Consider the following 25,963-nt stretch of genomic DNA (forward strand, 5'->3'; position numbering starts at 1 on the left):
CTCACTGCAGACTAGTGCGGAGTCCGGATGCACGTTTCCTGCCTTGATGTCCTCACTGTTCAAATCTGGAAGTTTTTCCCTCCCTGACCAAAAGGCAGCACCGTGTCCGCCCTGACCCGAGCCCGAATGCCGGACCCAGAAGAGAGATCCGACCCAATCCCGACGCATGTCGTCTGGTTTGGGTCGGGTAGCCATGCTTTACTTGGAACAACAGGGGGGTTCTGTTTGGAAGGTTGCAGTCAGCTGATTTGTTGCTAACCTTAGTTGAACAATTTAAAAATCAGAATGCCAGACTATTCCAATGGAGTTTACTGTTACAACCTTATCACTTAAAGATTATCCACATTGCGGGTAAAAATGTTATTGGAGATGCATTATCGACAATTGAACTTTGTTCAGGTTATTTGAATGAAAAGAGTGAATGCGTATGTGTATGAAAATGTGTTTTCTATTTTCCCACACTTTTTAATGAAACACATTTAAAAATGGCCTTTCATTCCTCCGAGGGTGCAGGTGTTATGAAAGTGATTCTTTTTGGTTAAATATTTTAAAAGAAATTTATGGTTAAGTTGAATAAATGTTGGACCAGGTTTTTTTAAAAAAGGAAGCCATCAAGAGGGCACTGAGGGAGCCGGATTGGCAAGCGTGTTGCTGGTTCTCACATGGCTTGGGTTGGAGATGGAGCGGAAACCCTGGTAACGGGCAGAAAAGTGACAAGCGCTGCTTTGATTGGACAAGCCCAGTAGTAACAGAGAGCACTTGGAAGGGCAGAAAAAAGAACTGGCAAGTTTTTTGGTTGTCAGTCATTGTGTGCATGTGTGATGTATCTTCTGGAAGAGAGAAAGTCTGCTGCTGAAGTGTCAAAAAAGGGCCACCACCCAGCTCGCTTTCCAGAAATTCCCAAGAAAAGACCCTGTGAAATCCACTGTGTCTATTCATCTTGTTTCTTGTATTACAAGAAAGCATGCTAAAAATAATTCTCAATGCCGCCTGAAGAGAACTGTTCTAAAGATTTCAGTGACCTGACTGCGTGTGCTCAGATGTTAGACTGTATTCAAGTTCGGAACAACAATCTCATTTGCTGTTGCCTTCAAAAACAAGCAAGTAGTTTAACAATTGATTTTTGTCTGTAATAGAGCTCTAATCTAAAAATCTGTTGTATTTTTTTCAGTTAACCGGTGTATATATGTGAGTGTGAAGGGATTAAGGTAAAAAGGGACTGTAAAATTTGGTTACGGTTGAAAGGGGACTTTTGAAAAATTTGATCTGAGATATTGTTTTACTTCATTGCTGGTTAACGCTTGTTTTATAATCAGTTTAATTTTGTTGTTCAGTAAAGAAACCTGGTTAGTGTGTTCTATTCTGGGGAAAATAGTGTATCTGACTGTTTCAGTCAGTGGGAAAATGTTAAATATGTTGTGACCTGTGGAGAAGTGGGACTGAACTAACACTTGGGAAGAGTAATATGATATAATTTTATATTAAGTTTGAGAGTGATGAGTTTATGTCCAAAACTAAATTTGAACAAAAGCCAATTACGTATGTGAAGTGAGTTGACTATGGATAGATTGGAGAAGTTAGATTAAAAGATGAAATTATAGTGGTGAATAAGGAACTGGCAGAAACATCAAATAAATATTTTGTTTGTCTTCAGTCGAAGACACGTAAACATACTGGAAATTGTGGGGAACCAAGGGTCTGATGAGAGTGAGGAACTTCAAGTAATATCAGTAAAGAAAACATAGTGGAGAAATTAATGGAACTAAAAGCTGACAAATCCCCTGGACCCGACGGCTACGGTTTTAAAAAGGTGGCTGCGGAGATAGTTGTGTTATTTTTGATCTTCGAGAATTCCCTAGATTCTAGAACAGTCTCCATGGAATGGAAAGTAACAAATGTAACCCTGCTGTCAGGAGAGGATGAAGAGAGGAAATAGATCTGACATCAGTCAGAAAATGCTAGACTTTATTATTAAGGATGTGGTGACAGGCAATTGGGAAATCGCAATATGATTTGGTAGTGTCATCACGGTTTTATGAAAGTGAAATAGTATTTGCCAAATCTGTTTAGAGCTTTTTGAAGGTGTAACTAGTAGGGTAGATAAAAGGAAACCAGTGGATGTAGTATATTGGATTTTCAGAAGACATTTGCTAAGGTGCCACACAAGATTAGGGCTCATGGGATTGGGGATAATATATTAGCACAGATTAAGGATTAGTTAAAAGATAGAAAACCGAGTAAGATGATGGGATGTAACCAGTGGAGTGCCGCAAGGATTAGTGCTTGCAATATATCAGTGACTTAAAAAAGGAATCAGTGTAGAATATCCAAGTTTTCTGACGATGCAAAGCTGGCTGGGAAATTAAACTGCGAGGAGGATACAAAGGGGCTGCAAAGGGATAAAGACTATTAAGTGATTGGGCAAGAAGGTGACAGGTGAAGTGTAATGTGGGGAAGTGTGAAATTATTCACTTTGGTAGGAAGAATGGAAAAGCAGAATATTTTTTATAAGCTGAGAGGCTAGTAAATGTTGATATTCAAAGGGATTTGTGGGTCCTTGTTCACTGATCACAAAGTTAACATGCAGAGATATTAAGAAGTCAAATGGTATGTTGGCCTTCATTGCAAGAGGGTAGGGGTATAAGAATAAGGAAGTCTTGCTGCAGTTATTTTGGGCATAGGTGAGGCTACACCTGGAATACTGTTTGCAGTTTTGGTCTCCTTATCTAAGGATCATAGGAAATAGGAGCAGGAGTAGGCCATTCGGCCCATCGAGCCTGCTCCACCATTCAAGCAGATCTTGGCGGATCATCTACCTCTACGCCATTTTTCCCCACTATCCCCAAATGTCATTAGTATCCAGAAATCTATCAATTTCTGTCTTGAACATGCTCAGTGATTGAGCTTCCACGGCCCTCTGGGGTAGAGAATTCCACAGATTCACCATCCTCTGAGTAAAGAAATTCCTTCTCATCTCAGTCTTAAATGGCCTGCCCCTTATTTTGAGACAGTGCCCCCTTGTTTTAGACTCACCAGCCAGAGGAAACATCCTATCCATATCCACCCTGTAAGAATTTTGTAAGTTTCAATGAGATCGCCTCTCATTCTTCGAAGCACTAGACAATACAGGCCTAGTTTCTGCAATCTCTCCTCATGAGACAAACCTGCCATCCCAGGAATTAGTCTGGTGAAACAAAAACAAGAAATGCTGGAATCACTCAGCAGGTCTGGCAGCATCTGTGGAAAGAGAAGCAGAGTTAACGTTTCGGGTCAGTGACCCTTCTTCGGAACTGACAAATATTAGAAAAGTCACAGATTATAAGCAAGTGAGTTGGGGGTGGGGAAAGAGATAACAAAGGAGAAGGTGCAGATTGGACCAGGCCACATAGCTGACCAAAAGGTCACGGAGCAAAGGCAAACAATATGTTAATGGTGTGTTGAAAGACAAAGCATTAGTACAGATTAGGTGTGAATACACTGAATATTGAACAGCAGCAAGTGCAAACCTGAAAAAAAAACCTGAAAAAAACAGTGGGTAAGCAAACTGAACAAACTAAGATGAAATGAAATAAATGCAAAAAAAGATAGTTAAAAATGTAAAAAAGAATGTAAAAAAAAAGGAAGAAAAAATAACTAAAAATGAAAGTAAAATGGGGGGCTATCATGCTCTGAAATTATTGAACTCAATGTTCAGTCCGGCAGGCTGTAGTGTGCCTAATCGGTAGATGAGATGCTGTTCCTCGAGCTTGCGTTGATGTTCACTGGAACACTGCAGCAATCCCAGGACAGAGATGTGAGCAGGGGGGGAGTGTTGAAATGGCAAACAACCGGAAGCTCAGGGTCCTGCTTGCGGACTGAGCGGAGATGTTCCGCAAAGCGGTCACCCAGTCTGCGCTTGGTCTCCCCAATGTAGAGGAGACCACACTGTGAGCAGCGAATACAGTATACTACATTGAAAGAAGTACAAGTAAATCGCTGCTTCACCTGAAAGGAGTGTTTGGGCCCTGGGATAGTGAGGAGAGGGGAGGTAAATGGGCAGGTATTACACCTCCTGCGATTGCAGGGGAAGGTGCCCTGGGACGGCTGGTGAACCTCGGTTGCACTCCCTCTATGGCAAGTATATCCTTCCTTAGATAAGGAGACCAAAACTGTGCACAATACTCCAGGTGCGGTCTCACCAAGGGTCTACAGCAATTCATCTTTATTCCTATACTCAAATCCCTTTGCAATGAAGGCCAACATACCAGTTGCCTTCTTAATTGATTGCTGCACCTGCATATGAGCTTTTTGTGACTCATTAACAAGGACACCCAGGTCTCTTTGGACATCAACACTTCCCAACCTTTGACCATTTAAGAAATACTCTGCCTTTTTGTTCTACCAAAGTGGATCAGTTCACACTTATTCACATTATATTCCATCTGTCATTTTGCCATCCAGGATATACCTACCTTAGAGGGGGTACAACAAAGGTTCACTAGATTGATACTTGGTATGAGAGATTGAGTAGAATGGGCATATATTTAGAGTTTAGAAGAATGAGAGGTTAACTCATTGAAACGATAAAATTCTTGGAAGGCTTGACAGAGTAGATGCTGAGAGGCTTTTTCCTCAGGCTGAGGTATAGTTGTTATGAATGCTGGACTTTGTAGCATGATTATGTTTTAAAAATAGTAACAGGGTGGTAAAAGGAGAAGTGGGGCCAATTAGGGACTCGAAAGGGAATTTACACATGGAGGCAGAGGGCATAGATGAGGTATTATATGAATACTTTGCATCTGTCTTTACCAAGGAAGATGCAACCCAGGCAATGTTGAAATAGGAGGTAAGTCCGACACTAGAGGGGTTTAAAATTAATAGAGAAAATTTAGATAGGCTGTCTGTACTTAAAGTGGATAAAGCACCAGGACCCAATGAGATGCATCCAAGGATACTGAGGGAAGTTAAGTGTGGAAATCGCAGAGGCACTGGCCGTAATTTTTCAGTCTTCCCTAGACTTGGGGGTGGTGCCGGAGGTCTAGAGAATTGCAAACGTTACACCCTTGTTCAAAAACAGGTTGCAATGATAAGCCCAGCAACAACAGTCCAGTCAGTTTAACTTCGGTGATGGGAAAACTTCTAGAAAAAATAATTCGTGACAAAATCAAAGTCAGCAGTCACATAGACAAATGCAAGTTAGTTAAGGAAAGCCAGCACGGATTTCTTCAGGGAAAATCATGTTTATCTAACTTGCTGGAGATTTTTTGAGGAGGTAACAGAGCGGGTTGTTGAGGGCAATGCTGTTGATGTGGTGTACATGGACTTTCCAAAGGCATTTGATACAGTGCCACACAACAGACTTGTGAACAAACTTGTAGCTCATGGAATAAAAGGGATGGTAGCAACATGGTTGCGAAATTGGCTGAGTGACGGGAAACAAAGAATAGTGGTTAATGGATGTTTTCCTGGCTGGAGGAAGGTTTGTAGTGGAGGTCCCAAGGGATCAGTGTTGGGACCCTTGCTTTTCCTGATGTATATTAATGACCTAGACCTTGGTGTACAGGGCACAATTTCAAAGTTTGCAGATGATAAACTTGGAAGCATTGTGAACTGAGGAGGATAGAGTAGAACTTCAAAAGGACGTAGACAAGTTGGTGGAATGGGCAGGTGACAGATGAAGTTCAATGTAGAGAAATATGAAATGAAACATTTTAGTAGGAAGAACATGGAGAGACAAAATACAATAAAGGGTACAATTCGAGTCATAGAGAGATACAGCAATGAAACAGGCCCTTCGGCCCACCGAGTCTGTGCTGACCAACAACCACCCATTTATACTAATCCTACATTAATCCCATATTCCCTACCACTTCCCCACCATTCTCCTAAAATCTACCTGCACTAGGGGCAAATTACAATGGCCAATTGACCTATCAACCTGCAAGTCCTTGGAATTCTAAAGGGGGTGCAGGAGCAGAGGGACCTAAGTGTATATTTGCATAAGTCATTGCAGGTGGAAGGACAGGTTGAGAGAGCAGTGAATAAGGCATACAGTATCCTGGGCTTTATTAATAGGGGCATAGAGTACAAGAGCAAGGAAGTTATGTTGAACTTGCATAAGACACTAGTTTGGCCTCAGTTGGAGTTTTGCACCAATTCTAGGCGCCGCACTTGAAGAAAGACATGAGGGCATTGGAGAGAGTACAGAAAAGATTCACGAGAATGGTTCCAAGGATAAGGAATTTTAGTTATGAAGTTAGATTGGAGAAGTTAGGTTTGTTTTCCTTGGAGAAGAAAAGGCTGCGAGGTGATTTGATAGAGGTATTCAAAATCATGGGTCTAGACAGAGTAGATAGAGAGAAACTGTTCACACTCATGAAAGGATCAAGAACGAGAGGACACAGATTTAAAGTATTTGGTAAGAGAAGCAAAAGTGACATGAGGAAAAACGTTTTCACACAGCGAGTGGTTAAGGTCAAGAATGTGCTGCCTGAGAGTGTGATGGAGGTAGGTTCAGTTGAAGTATTCAAAAGGGAATTAGACAATTAAATGAAAAGGAAGAATGTGCAGGCTTGTGGGGAGAAGGCAGGGGAATGGAACTGAGGGTGTTGCTCTTTCAGAGAGCCTGTGTGGACATGATGGGCCGAATGTCGTCGTCCTGTAACAATTCTGAGATTCTGTGAAAAATGTAGTTTATAATAGAATAAGAAGTCAGGTGACCTCGCATCAACTCTGCTTAAAAGACAAGACCAGGATCATGGTTACCGGAAGAACAAAGAACCCGGATCAATGACCTTTATGAAAAGCAGAGACTGCAGGGGTATAACACTTGAAGATCAATGGGTTTCACCCTTCCAGACTGTAAACAAGGAGCCAGTGGTTCTGAAAATAAATACAAATTGCAATTGCTAACACCTAGTAACAGTGGAAAGTCCAGGTGGCTTTGCTGTAGCCAGATTTGTGGACTTAGCATATTGGAAAGACAATTGACTATTGACCTTTGATTCTGGATGACAGTATTGTGGTAATGTTACTGGACTAGTAATCCAGAGGTGCAGGCTCATGGTAATTTGTAAATAAATCTGATTTGTAGTTGTAGCCTGATGTGGTCTGTCCGTGTAGTTTGTCAGTTAGTCAGAAGTTCACTGTACACATGAATGATAAATGGGTTATTGTTCATCGAATCGTAAGGCCACTTTGCAGCTTATGAGTATGTGTGGGGTTACCTGTGGCTACTGTGAATGTATTACTCATATAAAGATATGTAAAATTTTCTAGGGAAAGTGCTCTGGCATTTATATCTGTGTCAGATATATATCTTGTGTTAAATCAACCTGCTGGTTGAAGTACCTGCGAGGAATGACAGGTTTCCTTTCCTGAAGCCATTAATGAGTTGGTTGTGTTTTTATGACAGTCCATTAGGTATCATGGTCAAATTTACTGAATTTACTTTCAAAACTTGCCATGGTGGGAATTGAACTCATAAATTCTATGTTCCGATCATAACCACAACACTGTTGTACCCCAAAAAAATTTCACAGTTATCAAAATAGAGATTCGATTCCTCTCTATTGAGAGCGCAATTAAAAAAACTGCTGTTTTTCACTGGGGAAACAGTTTCAAGACATTCCTATTGCTGGGAACAGACTTCCAGTCTGAGCACCCATATCGTTCTCGCTTCCTCCCCCATCCATCCCTGCACCACTTCTGTCTCCTTACTCCCATCCTCCTCATGATAAATATGCGCAGTACCCACCAGATGAAACCAGACTGACAACCCGGCATAGACCTAGGCACCGGAAACGACAATGGCAAACCCAGCCCTGTCGACCCTGCAAATTCCTCCTTTCTAACATCTGGGGGCTTGTGCCAAAGTTGGGAGAGCTGTCCCACAGACTAGTCAAGCAGCAGCCTGACATAGTCATACACACGGAATCCTGTCTTACAGACAATGTTCCTGAAACCACCATCACCATCCCTGGGTATGTCCTGTCCCACCGACAGGACAGACCCAGCAGAGGTGGTGGCACAGTTGGGAGGGAGTTGCCCTGGGAGGCCTCAACATCGACCCTGGACCCCATGAAGTCTCATGGCATCAGGTCAAACAAGGGCAAGGAAACCTCCTGCTGATTACCAGCTACTGCCCTCCCTCAGCTGATGAATCAGTACTCCTCCACTGTTGAACACCACGTGGAGGAAGCACTTAGGGTGGCAAGGGCGCAGAATGTACTCTGGGTAGGGGACTTCAATGTCCATCACCAAGAGTGGCTCGGTGGCACCTTTACTGACTAAGCCCTAAAGGACGTAGCTGCTAGACTGGGTCTGCGGCAGTTGATGAGGGAAACGAGGGAAAAACAAACTTGACCTCGTCATCACCGATCTGTCTATTGCAATGCATCCGTCCATTACATTATTGGTAGGAATGACCACCGCACAGTCCTTGTAGAGAAGTCCCGTCTTCACATTGAGGATGCCCTCCATTGTGTTGTGTGGCACTACCACTGTGCTAAATGGGATAGATTTCAAACAGGTCCAGCAATGCAAAACTGGGCATCTATGAGGCTCTGTGGGCCATCAGCAACAGCAGAACTGTACTGAGCCACAATCTGTAACCTCATGGCCCACCATATCCCCCACTCTACCATTACTGTCAAACCGGGGAATCAACCCTGGTTCAATGAAGATTACAGCATGGCATGCCAGGAGCAGCACCAGGTGTCAGCCAGATGAAACTACAATACAGGACTACTCGTGTGCCAAACTGCGTACGCAGCATGCGATGGACAGAGCTAAGCGATCCCACAACTGACGGATGAGATCTAAGCTCTGCAGTCCTACCACATCCAGTCGTGAATGGTGGTGGACAATTAAACAACTAACTGGAGGAGGTGCCTCTGCAAGTATCCCCACCCTCAATGATGGGGGAGCCCAGCACATTAGGGCAAAAGATAAGGCTGAAGCATTTGCAACATTCTTCAGACAGAAGTACCGAGCGGATGATCCATATCTGCCTCCTCCTGAAGACCCCAACATCACAGATGCCAGTTTTCAACAAGTTAGATTCACTCCACGTGATATCAAGAAAAAATTTGAAGGCACTGGATACCGCAAAGGCTATGGGCCCTGACAACATTCTGGCAATAGTACTGAAGACCTGTGCTCCAGAACTAGCTGTGCCTGTAGCCAAGCTGTTCCAGTACAGCTACGACACTGACATCTACCTGGCAATGTGAAAAATTGCCCAAGTACGTCCTGAACACAAAAAGCAAGACAAATCCAACCTGGCCAATTACCGCCCCATCAGTCTACTCTCAATCATCAGTAAAATGATGGACGGTGTCATCGTCAGTACAATCAAGCAGCACTTGCTTAGCAATTGCCTGCTCAGTGATGCTCAGTTTGGCTTCTACCAGGGCCACTCAGCTCCTGACCTCATTACAGCCTTGGTTCAAACAAAAGAGCTGAACTCAAGAGGTGAGGTAAGAGTGACTGCCTTTGACATCAAGGCAGGATTTGCCTGAGTATGGCATCAAGGAGCCCGAGCAAAACTGAGGTCAATGGGACTCGGAGAGTTGGAGTCATACCTAGTGCAAAGGAAGATGGTTGTGGTTGTTGGAGGTCAATCATCTCAGTCCCAGGACATCACTGCAGGAGTTCCTCAGGGTCGTGTCCTAGGCCCAACCATCTTCAGCTGCTTCATCAATGACCTTCCCGCCATCATAAGGTCAGATGTGGGGATGTTCGCTGCACAATATTCAGCACCATTTGCAACTCAGATACTGAAGCAGTCAGTGTAGAAATGCAGCAAGATCTGGACAATATCCAGGCTTGGGCTGATGAGTGGAAAGTAACATTCATGCCACACAAGTGCCGAGCAATGACTATCTCTAACAAGAGAGAGAATCTAACCATCTCCCTTGACATTCAATGCATTACCATCACTGAATCTTCCACTATCATCCTGGGGGTTACCATTGACCAGAAACTGAACTGGTGTAGCCATATAAATGCCATGGCTACAAGAGCAGGTCAGAGGCTAGTAATCTTGTGGCGAGTAACTCACTACCTCCTGACGCCCAAAGCCTGTCCACCATCTACAAGGCACAAGTCAGGAGTGTGATGGAATTCTTTCCACTTGCCTGGATGGGTGCAGCTCCAAGAACATAAGAAGCTTGTCACCATCCAGGACAAAGCAGCCTGGTTGATCGGCACCCCATCCACCACCTTCAACATTCACTCCCTGCACCACTGACGAACAGTGGCAGCAGTGTGTACCATCTACAAGATGCACTGCAGCAACGCACCAAGGCTCCGTGGACAGCATCTTCCAAACCTGTGACATCTGCCACTTAGAAGGACATGGGCAGCAGATGCATGGGAACACCACCTGCAAGTCCAAGCCACACACCATCCTGACTTGGAACTATATTACTGTTCCTTCACAATTGTTGGGTCAAAATCCTGTAACTCCCTCCCTAACAGCACTGTGGATGTACCTATCCCACATAGACTGCAGCGGTTCACCACCACCTTCTCAAGGGCAATTGAGGATGGGCAATAAATGCTGTCCCAGCCAGCAACGCCCACATCCCACGAACTAATTAATAAAAACATACTAGGCAACCCCACATCAAAGGTTTCTACATCCAGCCATTACAGTCCAAGTGTTGCTATACGCAGCACCATGCTGCCTTGTGTTCTGACCTCAGTGTGCCATCCCCAGTACCACTCTTCTACCCTGGTCATAACTACCCTTCAGTGTTACCACATCTTGCAAGAACTGGTTCCCCCTGACTTTTGCAAGCTCACGATTCCCAATACTTGACCATGCTCCCAAATCGCAAGCCCCTCTACCTCCCACTACTGTTGCACAGTTCCTCCTCCATTTCTAGGTAATCTTTGACCTCATCTTCCTTTGTATCCTGGAATTTAAATAAACAAGATCGAATTAACTATAGTTAAATTAATCTTTAATTGTAATCAAGACCACTGATTTAGCTTCAATGCAAATAGTAAATGATCAGAGAGAGACCAAAAATGTCACTAATGTTGCTACCATGCTCTATATATGTAATTTGACTTGTATCTACTGCTTTATGGTGATTAATAACATGTATTGCATGAATGATATATTGTATAAGTGCAGGCCTTTTTCTTTACATGGAATAAAACAATATAGATTCCTGTCACTGAGTACAACCACAGAAGATCCGTGCACCTAGTGAGGGCTGTGTACTGTTGTGCTTATGTGTTCCTTGATCTTTTTGTTTGCAATAAATTTCTAAACTGAAAACCACGAGGTTAGCAGTTAGTGCAAGTTTAACTCTGCTCACAGCCAGTTCTTTTTATAATCCAGCATAGATCAATGTAAGAAATATGAAAATGGGTTACTGGATTTATTTCACAAATACTATTGTGTTTTTAGGTAAAAACCACGTTGACACATTTTTGGAGCATCACCATGGAGCTGGGATTCAGCATGTGGGATTGTACACTACTGACATAGTTTCGACTTGCAAGTCCCTTAAAGATGCTGGAGTTGAGTTTTTCTCTCCCCCTTTGGTGTATTACACTGAGGTACAGCACTAGTACTAGTTAAACAACTTTGCTGCTCTTCAGAGGAGATAAAATTAAATTACAATGTGTCAAAAGGCAACAATTAAAAATGATACTATTGTCGCCTAAAATGTAGTTTGTGTATATAATTTTTGAATAGCAATGAAGTAGCTAGTGACTATTTCCTTTAGTATTCCATTGTAAATTAGTGGCTCTTTATACTGAGTTGATGTGATAGTCGAGCAGCAGTAGGTTTGCCCTAACTGTCAATAATGGTTTACTTTTGAATAGGTATCATTAACTGATCATTCACCTCTCCTCATGGTTTCTTTATAAGTCATGTCATCATTGCATTGACAGAAGAAACATTCCTTAAAATTTGGTACTTTAGGACAGCATCGTCCAGTAGAAATGACTGACTTGCCACAGGTGTGGCTATGATTCCACTGTTTTAGCCACATGCACTAACTTTAGTAGAAAGTGCCTTACACAATACAAGCAAATACACTTCATTACTAAATAATCATTTAGCACCATACAGTGCAAAACGTTGTTGTCTTTTTCACCAAAGGTTAGAAGTCTGGTATGAATTTCAGACAGAGGGCATCTTAAAGCAGCTTTTAAGCTTTTGTTCAGTAGATAGGGGTAGGCGGTGGTATAGTGGTATTGTCACTAGACTAGTAACCCAGAGACCCAGGGTATTCATCTGGGGACATGGGTTCGAATCCCACCACAGCAGAAGGTGGAATTTGAACTTAATAAATCTGGAATTAAAACTAGTCTAATGATGGCCATGAAACCATTGTCGATTGCTGTAAAACCCATCTGGTTCATTAATGTCCTTTTAGGAAAGGAAATCTGCTGTCCTTACCTGGTCTGGCCTACATGTGACTCCAGACCCACAGCAATGTGGTTAACTCTTACATGCCCTCTGAAATGGCCTAGCAAGCCACTCAGTTGTACCTAACCGCTAAAAAGTCTATAAAAAGAAATGAAACCGGACGGACCACCCGGCATCGACCTAGGCACCGGAAACGACAACGGCAAACCCAGCCCTGTCGACCCTGCAAAGTCCTCCTTACTAACATCTGGGGGCTTGTGCCAAAGTTGGGAGAGCTGTCCCACAGACTAGTCAAGCAACAGCCTGACATAGTCATACTGACGGAATCATACCTTAGAGACCATGTCCCTGACACTGCCGTCACCATCCCCGGGTACGTCCTGTCCCACCGGCAGGACAGACCCAGCAGAGGTGGTGGCACAATGGTATACAGTAGGGAGGAAGTTGCCCTGGAAGTCCTCAACATCGACTCCGGACCTCAGGAAGTCTCATGGCATCAGGTCAAACATGGGCAAGGTAACCTCCTACTGATTACCACCTACTGCCCTCCCTCAGCTGATGACTCAGTACTCCTCCATGTTGAACACCACTTGGAGGAAGCACTGAGGGTGGCAAGAGCACAAAATGTACTCTGGGTGGGGGACTTCAATGTCCATCACCATGAGTGGCTCGATAGCACCACTACTGACCGAGCTGGCCGAGTCCTAAAGGACATGGCTACGAGACTGGGTCGGCGGCAGGTGGTGGGGGAACCAACACGAGGGACGAACATACTTGACCGCGTCCTCACCAATCTGCATGCCGCAGATGCATCTGTCCATGACAGGGCGGCGCAGTGGTTAGCACCACAGCCTCACAGCTCCAAGGACCCAGGTTCGATTCTGGGTACTGTCTGTGTGGAGTTTGCAAGTTCTTCCTGTGACCGCGTGGGCTTTCGCCGGGTGCTCCGGTTTCCTCGCACAGCCAAAAGACTTGCAGGTTGGTAGGTAAATTGGCCATTGTAAATTGCCCCTAGTGCAGGTAGGTGGTAGGGAATATGGGATTACTGCAGGGTTAATATAAATGGGTGGATGTTGGTCGGCACTGACTCGGTGGGGCGAAGGGCCTGTTTCAGTGCTGTATCTCTAAAATAAAATAAAATTTTTTTTTTAAAAAAGTAGTAGTAGGAGTGACCACCGCACAGTCCTTGTGGAGACGAAGTCCCGCCCTCACATTGAGGATACCGTCCATCGTGTTGTGTGGCACTATCACTGTGCTGAATGGGATCGATTTCGAACGGATCTAGCAATGCAAAACTGGGCATCCATGAGGCGCCGTGGGCCATCAGCAGCAGCAGAATTGTACTCAACCACAATCTGTAACCCCATGGCCTGGCATATCCCCCACTCTACCATTACCATCAAGCCAGGAGACCAACCCTGGTTCAATGAAGAGTGCAGGAGGGCATGCCAGGAGCAGCACCAGGCATACCTCAAAATGAGGTGTCAACCTGGTGAAGCTACTACCCAGGACTACTTGCATGCCAAACTGCGTAAGCAGCATGCGATAGACAGAGCTAAGCGATCTCATAACCAACGGATCAGATCTAAGCTCTGCAGTCCTGCCACATCCAGCCGTGAATGGTGGTGGACAATTAAACAACTAACTGGAGGAAGTGGCTCCACAAATATCCCCATCCTCAATGATGGGGGAGCCCAGCACATCAGGGCGAAAGATAAGGCTGAAGCATTTGCAACAATCTTCAGCCAGAAGTGCCAAGTTGATAATCCATCTCGGCCTCCTCCTGAAGTCCCCAGCATCACAGATGCCAGACTTCAGCCAATTCGATTCACTCCACGTGATATCAAGAAACGACTGAAGGCACTGGATACTGCAAAAGCTATGGGCCCTGACAATATTCCGGCAATGGTACTGAAGACCTGTGCTCCAGAACTGGCCGTGCCCCTAGACAAGCTGTTCCAGTACAGCTACAACACTGGCATCTACCCTGCAATGTGCAAAATTGCCCAGGTATGTCCTGTACACAAAAAGCAAGACAAATCCAACCTGGCCAACTACCGCCCCATTAGCCTACTCTCAATCATCAGTAAAGTGATGAAAGGTGTCATCAACAGTGCCATCAAGTGGCACTTGCTTAGCAACAACCTGCTCAGTTTGGGTTCCGCCTGGGCCACTCAGTTCCTGACCTCATTACATCCTTGGTTCAAACATGGACAAAAGAGCTGAACTCAGGAGGTGAGGTGAGAATGACTGCCCTTGACATCAAGGCAGCATTTGACCGAGTATGGCAACAAGGAGCCCGAGCAAAACTGGAGTCAATGGGAATCGGGGAAAACCTTCTGGCTGGGGTCATACCTAGCGCAAAGGAAGATGGTTGTGGTTATTGGAGGTCAATCATCTGAGCTCCAGGACATCACTGCAGGAGTTCCTCAGGGTAGTGTCCTCGGCCCAACCATCTTCAGCTGCTTCATCAATGACCTTCCTTCAATCATAAGGTCAGAAGTGGGGATGTTCACTGATGATTGCACAATGTTCAGCACCATTCGCGACTCCTCAGATACTGAAGCAGTCCGTGTAGAAATGCAGCAAGACCGGGACAATATCCAGGCTTGGACTGATATGTGGCAAGTAACATTCACGCCACACAAGTGCCAGGCAATGACCATCTCCAGCAAGAGAGAATCCAACCATCTTCCCTTGACATTCAAAGGCATTACCATTACTGAATCCCCCACTATCAACATCATCGGGGCTACCATTGACCAGAAACTGAACTGGAGTAGCCATGTAAATACCGTGGCTACAAGAGCAGGTCAGAGGCTAGGAATCCTGAGGCGAGTAACTCACCTCCTGACTCCCCAAAGCCTGTCCACCATCTACAAGGCACAAGTCAGGAGTGTGATGGAATACTCTCCACTTGCCTGGATGGGTGCAGCTCCAACAACACTCAAGAAGCTCGACACCATCCAGGACAAAGCAGCCCGCTTGACTGGCACCCCATCTACAAACATTCACTCCCTCCACCATGACGCACAGTGGCAGCAGTGTGTACCATCTGCAAGATGCGCTGCAGCAATGCACCAAGGCTCCTTAGACAGCACCTTCCAAACCCACGACCTCTACCAACTAGAAGGACAAGGGAAGCAAATACATGGGAACACCACCACCTGCAAGTTCCCGTCCAGGTCACACACCATCCTGACTTGGAACTATATCGCCGTTCCTTCACTGTCGCTGGGTCAAAATCCTGGAACTCACTTCCTAACGGCACTGTGGGTGTACCTACCCCACGTGGACTGCAGCGGTTCAAGAAGGCAGCTTACCACCACCTTCTCGAGGGCAATTAGAGATGGGCAATAAATGCTGACCTGGCCAGCGACGCCCACATCCCAAGAATGAATGAATAAAAAAAGTTGCGAGCTGTAGCTTGACCTCTGCCTCGCACAAGTCTCACCACACCCGCCTGTACTGTCCATCCACAATGCTGTTAAACGGCTGCTTGTTGTATTGTGTCCAGTTGGAGCTGCTTGCTTTCTCCTGTTGGCCTAGAGCTGTAATTCTGTTTGGTCGAGCTGATCACACTGACAGTTCCCTTCTCCATACAAGGTTACTAGCATTTCCATGATGCTGAAGCGTGGAATTACATACCATTTTAACAAATAAGCCATAACCAAGGAAGTGCAGACAGTCAAAAAAAACCTGTCACTGTGCTTTTCGTTTTCGTATTTTGCAAAAGAAGACACAAAGTGGTTGAAGTACAGAAGAATACACCCTGCAAACGAGTATTGAGATAATGTGCCCAACAATGATGTCTATTACTGTTTTTGTTTATTAATCGAGGAAGCAATTAGCCACATCTGAATTCAAATTAACATCTAGCTATTAACTAACATATTGGAAAACATTGCCTTGAGATATTTCATAATACCCTGATAAAATGGAGAATTAGCAGCACTTCCCCAGAAGTAGCTGGCATGCTGGTAGGATGTTCTTGCTGATCTAATGCTGAATAGATTATTGTGGTTACTTATACAACTTCCATTAGTTGACTTTTGGTGTCAATTTCTGTATGAATGCTAAAATCTTACATATTGTGTTCAATTGCTAATCACTAGCTGAGCTGATAAAAGTGAAAGACCACTCTGCTTCTTTCAACAGCTCTATTTTCTTGATCATAAATGTGGCTGTGGGTTTTTCATAATTGCATATCGCCTTTTTCTGCCATAGATAGTGTTCTCAATATCTGCAAATATAAAGGGGTATAAATCTGACTTGAAAAAGCTTGCTTCATTTCAGAAGGAATTTTTTTCATAATTTTTATTCATTCATAGTTTGGCAAGGTACTAGAAAGTTTAGTGAAAGCCATGGCTGGTTTGATTAAGAATTCTTTTTATCTTATTAGATTATTTAGATTCCAGAGGGTGAGATTTTAACTTGCTCAAAACTCATTCATTTGCACACAGTTAAAATCGGGCCCATTTTGTCTCTCAGAATCCTTCAGTCTGATTGGTTGAAGAGCCACACCAATGATTGTCCTGCTCACAAGCGTCATATATCCCCTATAGAGGGTATTATGCTGAAAATGATCTCCAAGTGCCATAAGTTGCCGCTTAATAGCCCACGAAAAGTTTGTGGGCAGCTGCATGCATGATGAACTGTGAGTGCTGTTCCTTCATTGCTGACTGCAAAATCCAGGTAAATATTTTCTTCCACAATCCTGAGTGGCAACATTTAGTTCAGTCAGACTCCATGCACATGTGAAGTATGCTGGCTCTAATTTGGTGTGCTTCCCCTCAGTCACTAATGCTGGCAACATCAAAGCAGATGTATGTGGAAAGCATGTTTGCACAAGGCAACTGTCGAGCATTAACAGTAATTTTAAAATAGGTGGAAAATGGGTGTGAAACACAAACAGCTCCAAACTGTAATATTCAAAGACCACCAGCCAACAACACTTTCTTGGTCATAAATATCTATATCCCATACAAAGGGAAAAGGAAAGTAATGGCACAATCTAATGTTCCTATGATCTAATATTGATTTTCTTTCTGTTCTTTTGGATTTCTTCTTTTTTCTTTCATGGGATGTCGGCACCCTGGCAAGGCCAGCATTTGTTGTCCATTGCTAATTGCCCTCGATAACTGAGTGGCTTGCTAGGCCATTTCAGAGTGCAATTAATAGTCAATCACATTGCAGTGGGTATGGAGTCAAATGTAGGCCAGACCCGGTAAGGATGACTGATTTCCTTCCCTAAAAGACATTAATGAAGATGGGCCTCAGGATTACTAATTCAGTGACCTTACCACTACACCACTGTCTACCATTTTTATAGTATCCTTTGTACATAACAGGTGGTTATTTGTTATTAATTATTTGTAATTAATAAGTGGTTGCTATCAGTACTGATCCTTACAAGCAGGTTGTTTTATATTTTTAACAGCTGGGAACACTCAATAATTTAGAAACTAGTTTTTTTGAAGGATAGTGATTGTAGGGGGAAGGGGCCGGAACTCATTTCCCACCCCAGTTTGAAACACATTTTGTTCATTTGTTGGTGTCATCATCTTCCCAGAAGGTTGACTGCCATTGATCTCCCCCTTTGTCTGTCATGTGCTGCCCTTACACATTCTCCATAGGTCAACTGCATCCAGTCCATTATATCTATCATCCTTTTTCTCCTCTGCTTCCCTCTCTTACGTTTACTGTTGATCTTTCCTTCCAATAATTGTCTCTGTCTATCTTCTGCTCTAATGATGTGACCGAAATATTGTATCTTTCTCTCTCTTATGCACTAATTTCCTTTTTTTTTTTAGCTATTTCCAGCACTTCCTGATTAGTCTTTCTATTTTATATCTAATATAGGGTTAATTGCAAACTGTTTTGTTTTGGTTCCGTTATCAATATTTTGATTTTGTTTCGAGTATCTGTATTTAGGAAGTCCAAACTTGTACTTGATTCCAATCCCTTGTATGCAGTCATGTTTCTTCCACAGACAGGGAAATGGCAGGAGATCATGAAAGCAGGACAAGACCCAGAGTTGCTTTCGCAGTACGGTGTTCTTCTGGATACTGAGGTAGATGACGAGTTTCATGAGGGAGAAGCCGAATGTCAGGGACCAGCTCATAAGAAAAGGTTTGTTCTCTATGTATCAAAGGTACTGGTAATTCTTTGATCAGTTAAACAATAAGTCTATATAATAAATGAAGTATTGAAGGCAATAATCTATTAAAGTAACCATTTTTTAAATGAATGCTTTCTAATTTTCATCTTGGGCCAGAAGCCAATTGTGGTTAACCTAGAGACACACAGTACTGCTGCCCTCAGGAGGATGCCTCTGCTCAATGCCTTCCTTTTGAGTTCTGATCACCCATTGGTTCTTAGGTTGGCAGCACCTCGATTTCAAAATTCTCATTCTTGTTTTCAAATCCCTCTATGGCCTCGCCCCTCCCTATCTCTGTAACTTCATCCGGCTGTAAAACCTTCCAAGATCTCCAATCTGGCCTCTTTTGGATCCTTGATTTTTGTTTCTCCACCACTGGCCATACTTTTTAGGTGTCTAGTCCCTAAGCTTAGGAATTCCATGCCTAAACCTCTCCGGCTCTCTACCCCTCCCTCTTCCTTTAAGATGCTACTTAAGACATGACTGTTTACCAAGATTTTGGTCATCTGTCCTAATATCTCCATATGTGGCTCGGTGTCAAATTTTGTTTGACAGCTCTGAAGTGCCTAGAGACATTTCACTACATTAAAGGTGCTATATAAGTGCAGGTGGTTGTTGTGATAGAAGTTGGGATCTTGACGAGACAGAGCATAGAACCTGCATTTGACACGTTGGTACCCGATAGATTTGCAAGCTGTTGACCTGTGACCAAGTGTCTGAAAAATATGAAGTTTTGCATTTCTATATTACCTGGGAGGGGGCTTAAATTAAATTTTTGTGTTGACTTCAGAAAACTGCACTATATGAGCAAAACCAGATGGTTTCCTATCCATTTCTTATTACTATTGTGTGTACATACAACTTGTATTTTTGTCATACTGTCAGCCTTTTCTCATATAATTTCTATGTCCACATTTGTAATGGAAATCTATATAATCCTGACATGAGTATTGCACAGCTACAGGCGACTCTGGAGTAGCTCTCTGAATAGTTGGTGCCAGCCTTTATGCCATCCATATTTTTTTCTTAACTCTGGAGAAGTTAGGTATTGAAGCTTTTATTCAGCCATTTATGTTTTCAAAACATAAAAATAAAAATGCAACTTTTAAAATGTAATTCTCCGTAAGACTGTCACGCTGGTGTAAAAGAAAAGCCATTTTGAGGGCAGTGCAGCTTCCTCTTTTTCCAGGTTGCTAATTTTGGTCATCTAAGGATTTTTTTTCAGTTTTGAAATTAATATATAATTGTTATAAGTTTGAAGTTTTAAATCAAGAAATGTTTGGTGCTCACTGATTTATAAAGGTGTTCCTGGGCTGCAGTTCTGTTCCCAGCCTCAAATGCTTAACCACTTGTTGGCCTGCTCCTGTGCTGTACCCCGCAGTTCCACCTGAGTATCGGTGTAATTGCCCATGACTGGAGCTTGTTCCTTGTATTTACTTTTATGATTGTAGCCCCATTCTCTGTACTTCCTCCCTAAGTCGCATCTGTGTACTTCCTTCTACCTGGTTACAGAGCAACACAAGCTTCTTGAGTATGTGATGTGGGAAGCAAAACTTAGTTTAGCTTGTTCCATAATAAATATTGCATCTTGGAATTAAATTTATTTTTGTGTGTACCTTGATAACCAAAATGTTTCCTTTGTTGTAGATATCTAATGCAAATATTCACAAAGCCAATCTTCGCTGAAGATACACTTTTTCTTGAGCTTATTGAGCGAAAGGGTGCCTTAGGATTTGGAGGAGGGAACATACGTGCACTGTGGAAATGTGTTCAGACTTGCATAGACCAGCAGGAAGACAAGAAAATTGTCAAGGAAATATCAGCTAGAAATGGTCTTGCTAGTGATGTGAACAGCTGAAGATAGCTGCATAGCAGCCAATTGGGCCAGATCTATCATCTGGTAATGGGTTTCTTCTACTTGCCTTGCATAGCAAAATAACTGTCCTGTATAAGTGCACTGTTAAAGGTATTTAGCAAGTGCTTTAACTAGACCAGAAAGACTGAAGCTTGTAATCCATTTATCCATATCATGAAATTTTCAAGGGCCTTACGAATATACTTGGCTGGATTTAAGGTTTTTTTCTGAACTTGGCAGAATGCAAGAGCTCCCTAACTGCTCTCCCCCTTCCATACTGCTTCAACCAGGGTGTGGTGGAGTAAGCCAGACAGCATTTTGGAACCACTTGGGTTTTCAAAGTGTAGATAATTTGAATTGGGATTTAGCTTGAATCCAATTAGATTTTTAATCCTACTATTCAGTTAGTTTCATTTGTCTGGTTCCTACCAGATTTGTGTTTCTTCCAATCAATGTATCTTTTTTTCCTACTTCATTGCAATTGGATACATTAGCCCGGAGTTTGTGGTAGCAATGACAGCGGAACTGTCAGCATTCACCACCAGTTACTCGACTGAAATTGACAGCAACATGCACAGAATAATGTTGTAGTCCATATGTTGCTGTCAGTGATTCTACTCTTATCCAGAAGGTGCACTGTTGAGGCAGTCCACAGACTGCAATCAATGGGAAATTAATTGAATTGACGAGAACTTCCACTAATATAAAATAAAAACAGAAAATGGTGGAAATACTCAGGTCAGGCAGCATCTGTGGAGAAAGAAGCTGAGTTAATGTTTCAGGTCTGTGACCTCTTAGGCCTTCAGTCTCGCTGTAAAAACCCGTGAAAAAGTTGCATCTTGTTGAATGAGGTGTAACTGGGTTTTTATCAGTGTACTAACTTCATAATTACTGATAAACACCCTCACTGGCCCTGAAAAATGAAACTTTCTATTTGTGGAATGTCAAATTTCTCCATAATGGTTAAAAGAAATTCCATTATTTAAAAATTTCTTTTTTCAAATTTGTTTATCTTTGTTTTAGCTTCTATCTTAATCTAATCATAATTTAGCATGATAATTTAAATTAAAAGTGAAGGATTTTAAGTGCTTTTAACTTCCTGGGTTGCTTCAGCGTGATTGACTGCTTAACCTGCTTGTTGCCATCACTGCTGTGTAGGCTTTGACTTTGCGCCAGATCTATATTTTTGTGGATTGATCCTAATACAGAATTCTCTTAACTAATTCCTTTTTCACATGTTTCCAGTTGCATTAGAAACAAATCAACCTTGGCAACACACACTCGTCTGAGTCAGAAGGTTATTTGTTCAAGGCCTACACTGGAGAGTTGAACACCTAATTTAGGCTGACATTTCAGCACAATACTAAAGGATTGCTTCACTGTCAGAGGTATCACCCTTTTGATGAGATGTTAAACTGAGGCTCCGTCTACCTGCTCAAGTGGATTTGGAAGATCACATGGCACTATTTGAAGAACAAGGAGTTCTCCCAGAGTCCTGATCAATATTTATCACTAAATCAACATCACTTCAAAAAGAAATATAGTTTGTCTGGTGTTTAATCTCATTTCTGTTTGTGGGATCTTGCTTTGTGAAAATTAACTGATGTGTGCCCCTACATTACAACAATGACTCCACTTCAAAAGTACTTTTTTGTTCATAAAGCGCTTTGGGACGTGCTGAAGTTGCCAAAGGTCCTATATAAATACAAACATTTTCTCTTTATGGAGCTTGTGATGTACAAATTTGTAGGTATATTGTAATTTTAAACAAAGTTGCTACGAGTCACCCTCTGAGAGCAGATTTCTAAGTGCAAGTTCTTTAAATATTGGGACTGTCCTTGTGGCCTTAAACATTCCTGCAGATTAAAGAAACTGATCAATAGTTCGCCACTGCTTGAGTTATGCTGGTTATCACAATTGTAGCTTGTTTTATTTTATTTGAGGCTTGATACAAATTTCTTAATTTTCTCCATGTCAGGTTCTGCCAATGCTGCCAAGTTAGAACATAAGAAATAGGAGCAAGAGGAGGCTGTACAGGCTCTTGAGCCTGCACCGCTATTTAATAAGATCATGGCTGATCCTGGACCTCAACTCCACTTTCCCGCCCAATCTCCATATCATTTGGTCGTTTAGAGTCCAAACATCTATTGATCTTAGCCTTGAATATACTCAACTGAGTATCCACAGCCCTGTGGGTAGAGAATTCACAACCCCTTTGCGTGAAAAAATTTCATAGAATCATAGAATGGTTACAGCACAGAAGGAGGCCATTCAGCACTCTGTAAGAGCCACTCACCAAGCCCCGCTCCCCTGCCTTTTTGCCCCATAGCCCTGCAATTTTTTTCTTTTTATATAATTATCTAATTCTCTTTTGAATGCCTTGATTGAACCTGCATCTACCACACTCTCAGGCAGTGGATTCCAGATCCTAAACACGTGCTGTGTTTTAAAAAAAAAGTTTTTTTTCCTCATGTTGCCGTTGCTTTTTCTTTTCCAATCGCCTTATAACGGTGTCCTCTGGTTCTCGATCCTTTTGCCAATGGGAACAGTTTCTCCCTATCTACACTGTCTAGACCCTTCATTATTTTGAGCACCTCTATCAAATCTTCTCTCATGTTTCTCCAAGGAGAACAGCCCCAGCTTCTCCAAACTAGCCACGTAACTGAAGTTCCTCATTCCTGAAACCATTCTCGTGAATCTTTTCTGCACCCTCTCTAATGCTTTCACATCCTTCTTAAAGCATGGTTCCCAGAACTGGACACAATACCCCAGTTGAGGCCAAACCAGTGTTTTATACAGGTTTATCATAACTTGCTTTTGTACCCTATGCCTCTATTTACACAGGCTAGGATCCCAGATGCTTTATTAACCACTTTCTCAACCTGCCCTGCCATCTTCAATGATTTGTGCACATATACCCCCAGGTGTGTCTGCTCCTTCACCTCCTTTAGAATTGTACCCTTGATTTTATATTGCCTCTTCTCATTCTTCCTACCAAAATGAATCACCTCACACTTCTCTGCATTAAATTTCATCTGCCATGTGTCTGTCCATTCCACCAGCCTTTCTCTATCCTTTTGAAGTTTATCACTGTCCTCCTCACGGTTCACAATACTTCCAAGTTTTGTGTCATCCCCAAATTTTGAAATTCTGCCCTGTACACCCAAGTCTAGGTCATTAATATATTGCTTCTCATTTCAGTCCAAAATGGCTGTCCCCTTGCCCTCAGACTATGCCCCTGAGCTCCAGGTTCTCCAGCCACAGGAAACAGCCTGTCAGCATCAATCCTGTCAAGTTCTCTTCGAATATTATATGTTTCAATGAGATCAACACTCATTTTTCTAAACTCGGTCTCTCCTTTTAGGACAACCCTCTCATCCTAGGAATCAATCTAGTGAATGTTTGTTGCACTCCATTTAAAGCATGTATATCCTTTCTTAGGTACAAAGACCAAAATGACAGAGTTCTCCAGGTGGGGTCTCAGCAAAGTCCTGTACAGTTCCAGCAAAATTCCTTACTCTTGTACTCCAACCCCCTACAATAAAGGTTGACAAACCATTTCCCTTAATTGTTTCTGTATTTGTTAATTTTCTGAGTTATACAAGGAAAAAACTCCTATGAACATCAACATTTAATAGATTCTCACCATTCTTCCTACTAAAATGAATATCCTCACATTTCCTTACACATTATGCTCTGTTTGACACTACCTTGCCCATTCACTTAACCTATCTGTATGCCTTTGCAGACTGTTTGTGTCCTCCTCCCTATTTACTTTCCAACCTAGCTTTATCGTCAGAAAACTTGGATGCATCAAACTTGGTCTCTTCATCTAAGTAATTAATTAGCTGAAGGAAATGAACAAGAACAGCCTACAGAAGCCACGTAACTCCAGTTTGATTTCCTCCTTCCAGCAATCTTGAGATTGATATCATAGCAGAGTAGAGATTGGGCCTACATTCCCCATTGATGTAATGCATACGTGTATTCTATATACTGTTCTGAGATTTTTAAAATCCGTGTAATCAGGTTGTAGCCTATTTCTCTTTTTTTTAAAAAAAAAGTTTCCCTATATGGAGAACATTTTTCTACAATACTTGTAATGACTTTCAAGCACAGTACAAGTCCTTGCCTGGACAACACCGTAATTATAGAACAAGCCTTGCCGTAATTCTTTATGTACACTTGATTTTTGAATGCTTATTTAGTGTTTTAAAGTTTGAAACCATTAACTTATTAACTATGGTACTGTTGTAGCCATGTAACTTGTTGGATAATGGTTTGCTTTGGGATAGCTTGGAAATGTGATAGTGTTAAAATGCAGCATACAAAGAGATGACTTGGTTTTCTTTGGGGAACTGGGTAATTGCAAATACCATTCCATTCTGCATTGAATAATCTGTGTTTATTGCCTTAATTTATTTTTTACTCCAGTTTTTAAAAATTTTCCAACAACTGGTTGTAGCTAAAATGAGTACTTCAATTCTGACATTTATGTTTGTACTTTATTTGTAATTTTGAAAAGTTGTGAATTCAAGATATGCCATTCACCTGTTGCCTGGATTTTTTTTGGTTAGATTTACTAAGTTTGAGGAAATGTACATTGAATCAGTTATTTTGAAACAATCATAAGTTATGCAAATAGCAAAGTATAGAAAACCACATCATGGGCAAATTGAGTTAGGATTGTGCACTGTAATATATTTTTAGAAAAGAAACAATCTATATGCATGACCAATAATTTTGAATAATCAAAAGACTTATTACTCAGTTACTTTTTACTGAAGAATGACCAGGTTTACAGTTTTTGGTGTTAAAATGCCTATTTCTGTTTATAGTATACTCATTTCTATGATTGGACACTTTGTGTTCCGAACTCATTTAATCTTGTGTATCCTTCCTATAAGACGATGAGTAAGCATCATTCTCCCAACTCCCTGAACAATAACCTGAGGTAAAAATGCCATTGTTTCCTCTGCACAAAACATCCATAGCAGGACCTGCTGGAGATATGAGCAGGTGATGGTAATTTGTAAGTAAGAGAAAATGGCAAAAGTATTACCTACCTTGTAGGGTCTTCAATTTTGGGTGGAAACATGTCCAGTCTTGACTTGGCTTTGGGCCCTTGTGTTTTGTGATGTCTATTTTATCGAAATTTGTATGATACCTCATTCTTTTGGACTTTACACTATTCCAAAAAAAACTTTCTTAAAAACTATCATTAAACAGAAACTACACTGAGTCTGAGGTGTTAACTAGGAAACATGATTAAATGCTAAGAACCTGTTAGACTTTACACGAATCGTTCATGAAGGAATTTAGGGTGATCAAAAGTATTAAAATAGAATTTTAGACAGGTTTGCACTTGCTGCTGTTCAATATTCAGTGTATTCACACCTAATCTGTACTAATGCTTTGTCTTTCAACACACCATTAACATATTGTTTGCCTTTGCTCCGTGACCTTTTGGTCAGCTATGTGGCCTGGTCCAATCTGCACCTTCTCCTTTGTTATCTCTTGCCCCACCCCCAACTCACTTGTTTATAATCTGTGACTTTTCTAATATTTGTCA

At 42.2% G+C, this 25,963-nt stretch overlaps 1 protein-coding gene across 1 annotated transcript in view; it reads left to right on the top strand.

Annotated features, from left to right (window-relative positions):
- The window catches only part of LOC137380634 (4-hydroxyphenylpyruvate dioxygenase-like protein), a 41,865-nt gene extending 16,290 nt beyond the window's left edge, over nt 1–25,575 (top strand). Inside the window, exons 3-6 of the mRNA XM_068052781.1 lie at nt 11,405–11,556; nt 18,369–18,508; nt 20,184–20,436; nt 21,637–25,575. Coding sequence (XP_067908882.1) covers nt 11,405–11,556; nt 18,369–18,508; nt 20,184–20,394 — 503 coding nt within the window. The 3' untranslated portion in view covers nt 20,395–20,436; nt 21,637–25,575. The remainder of the gene's footprint in view (nt 1–11,404; nt 11,557–18,368; nt 18,509–20,183; nt 20,437–21,636) is intronic.
- Nucleotides 25,576–25,963: the final 388 nt, after the last annotated feature.

This window comes from Heterodontus francisci, chromosome 20 (genome assembly GCF_036365525.1).
Source record: "Heterodontus francisci isolate sHetFra1 chromosome 20, sHetFra1.hap1, whole genome shotgun sequence".
Lineage (NCBI taxonomy): Eukaryota > Metazoa > Chordata > Chondrichthyes > Heterodontiformes > Heterodontidae > Heterodontus > Heterodontus francisci.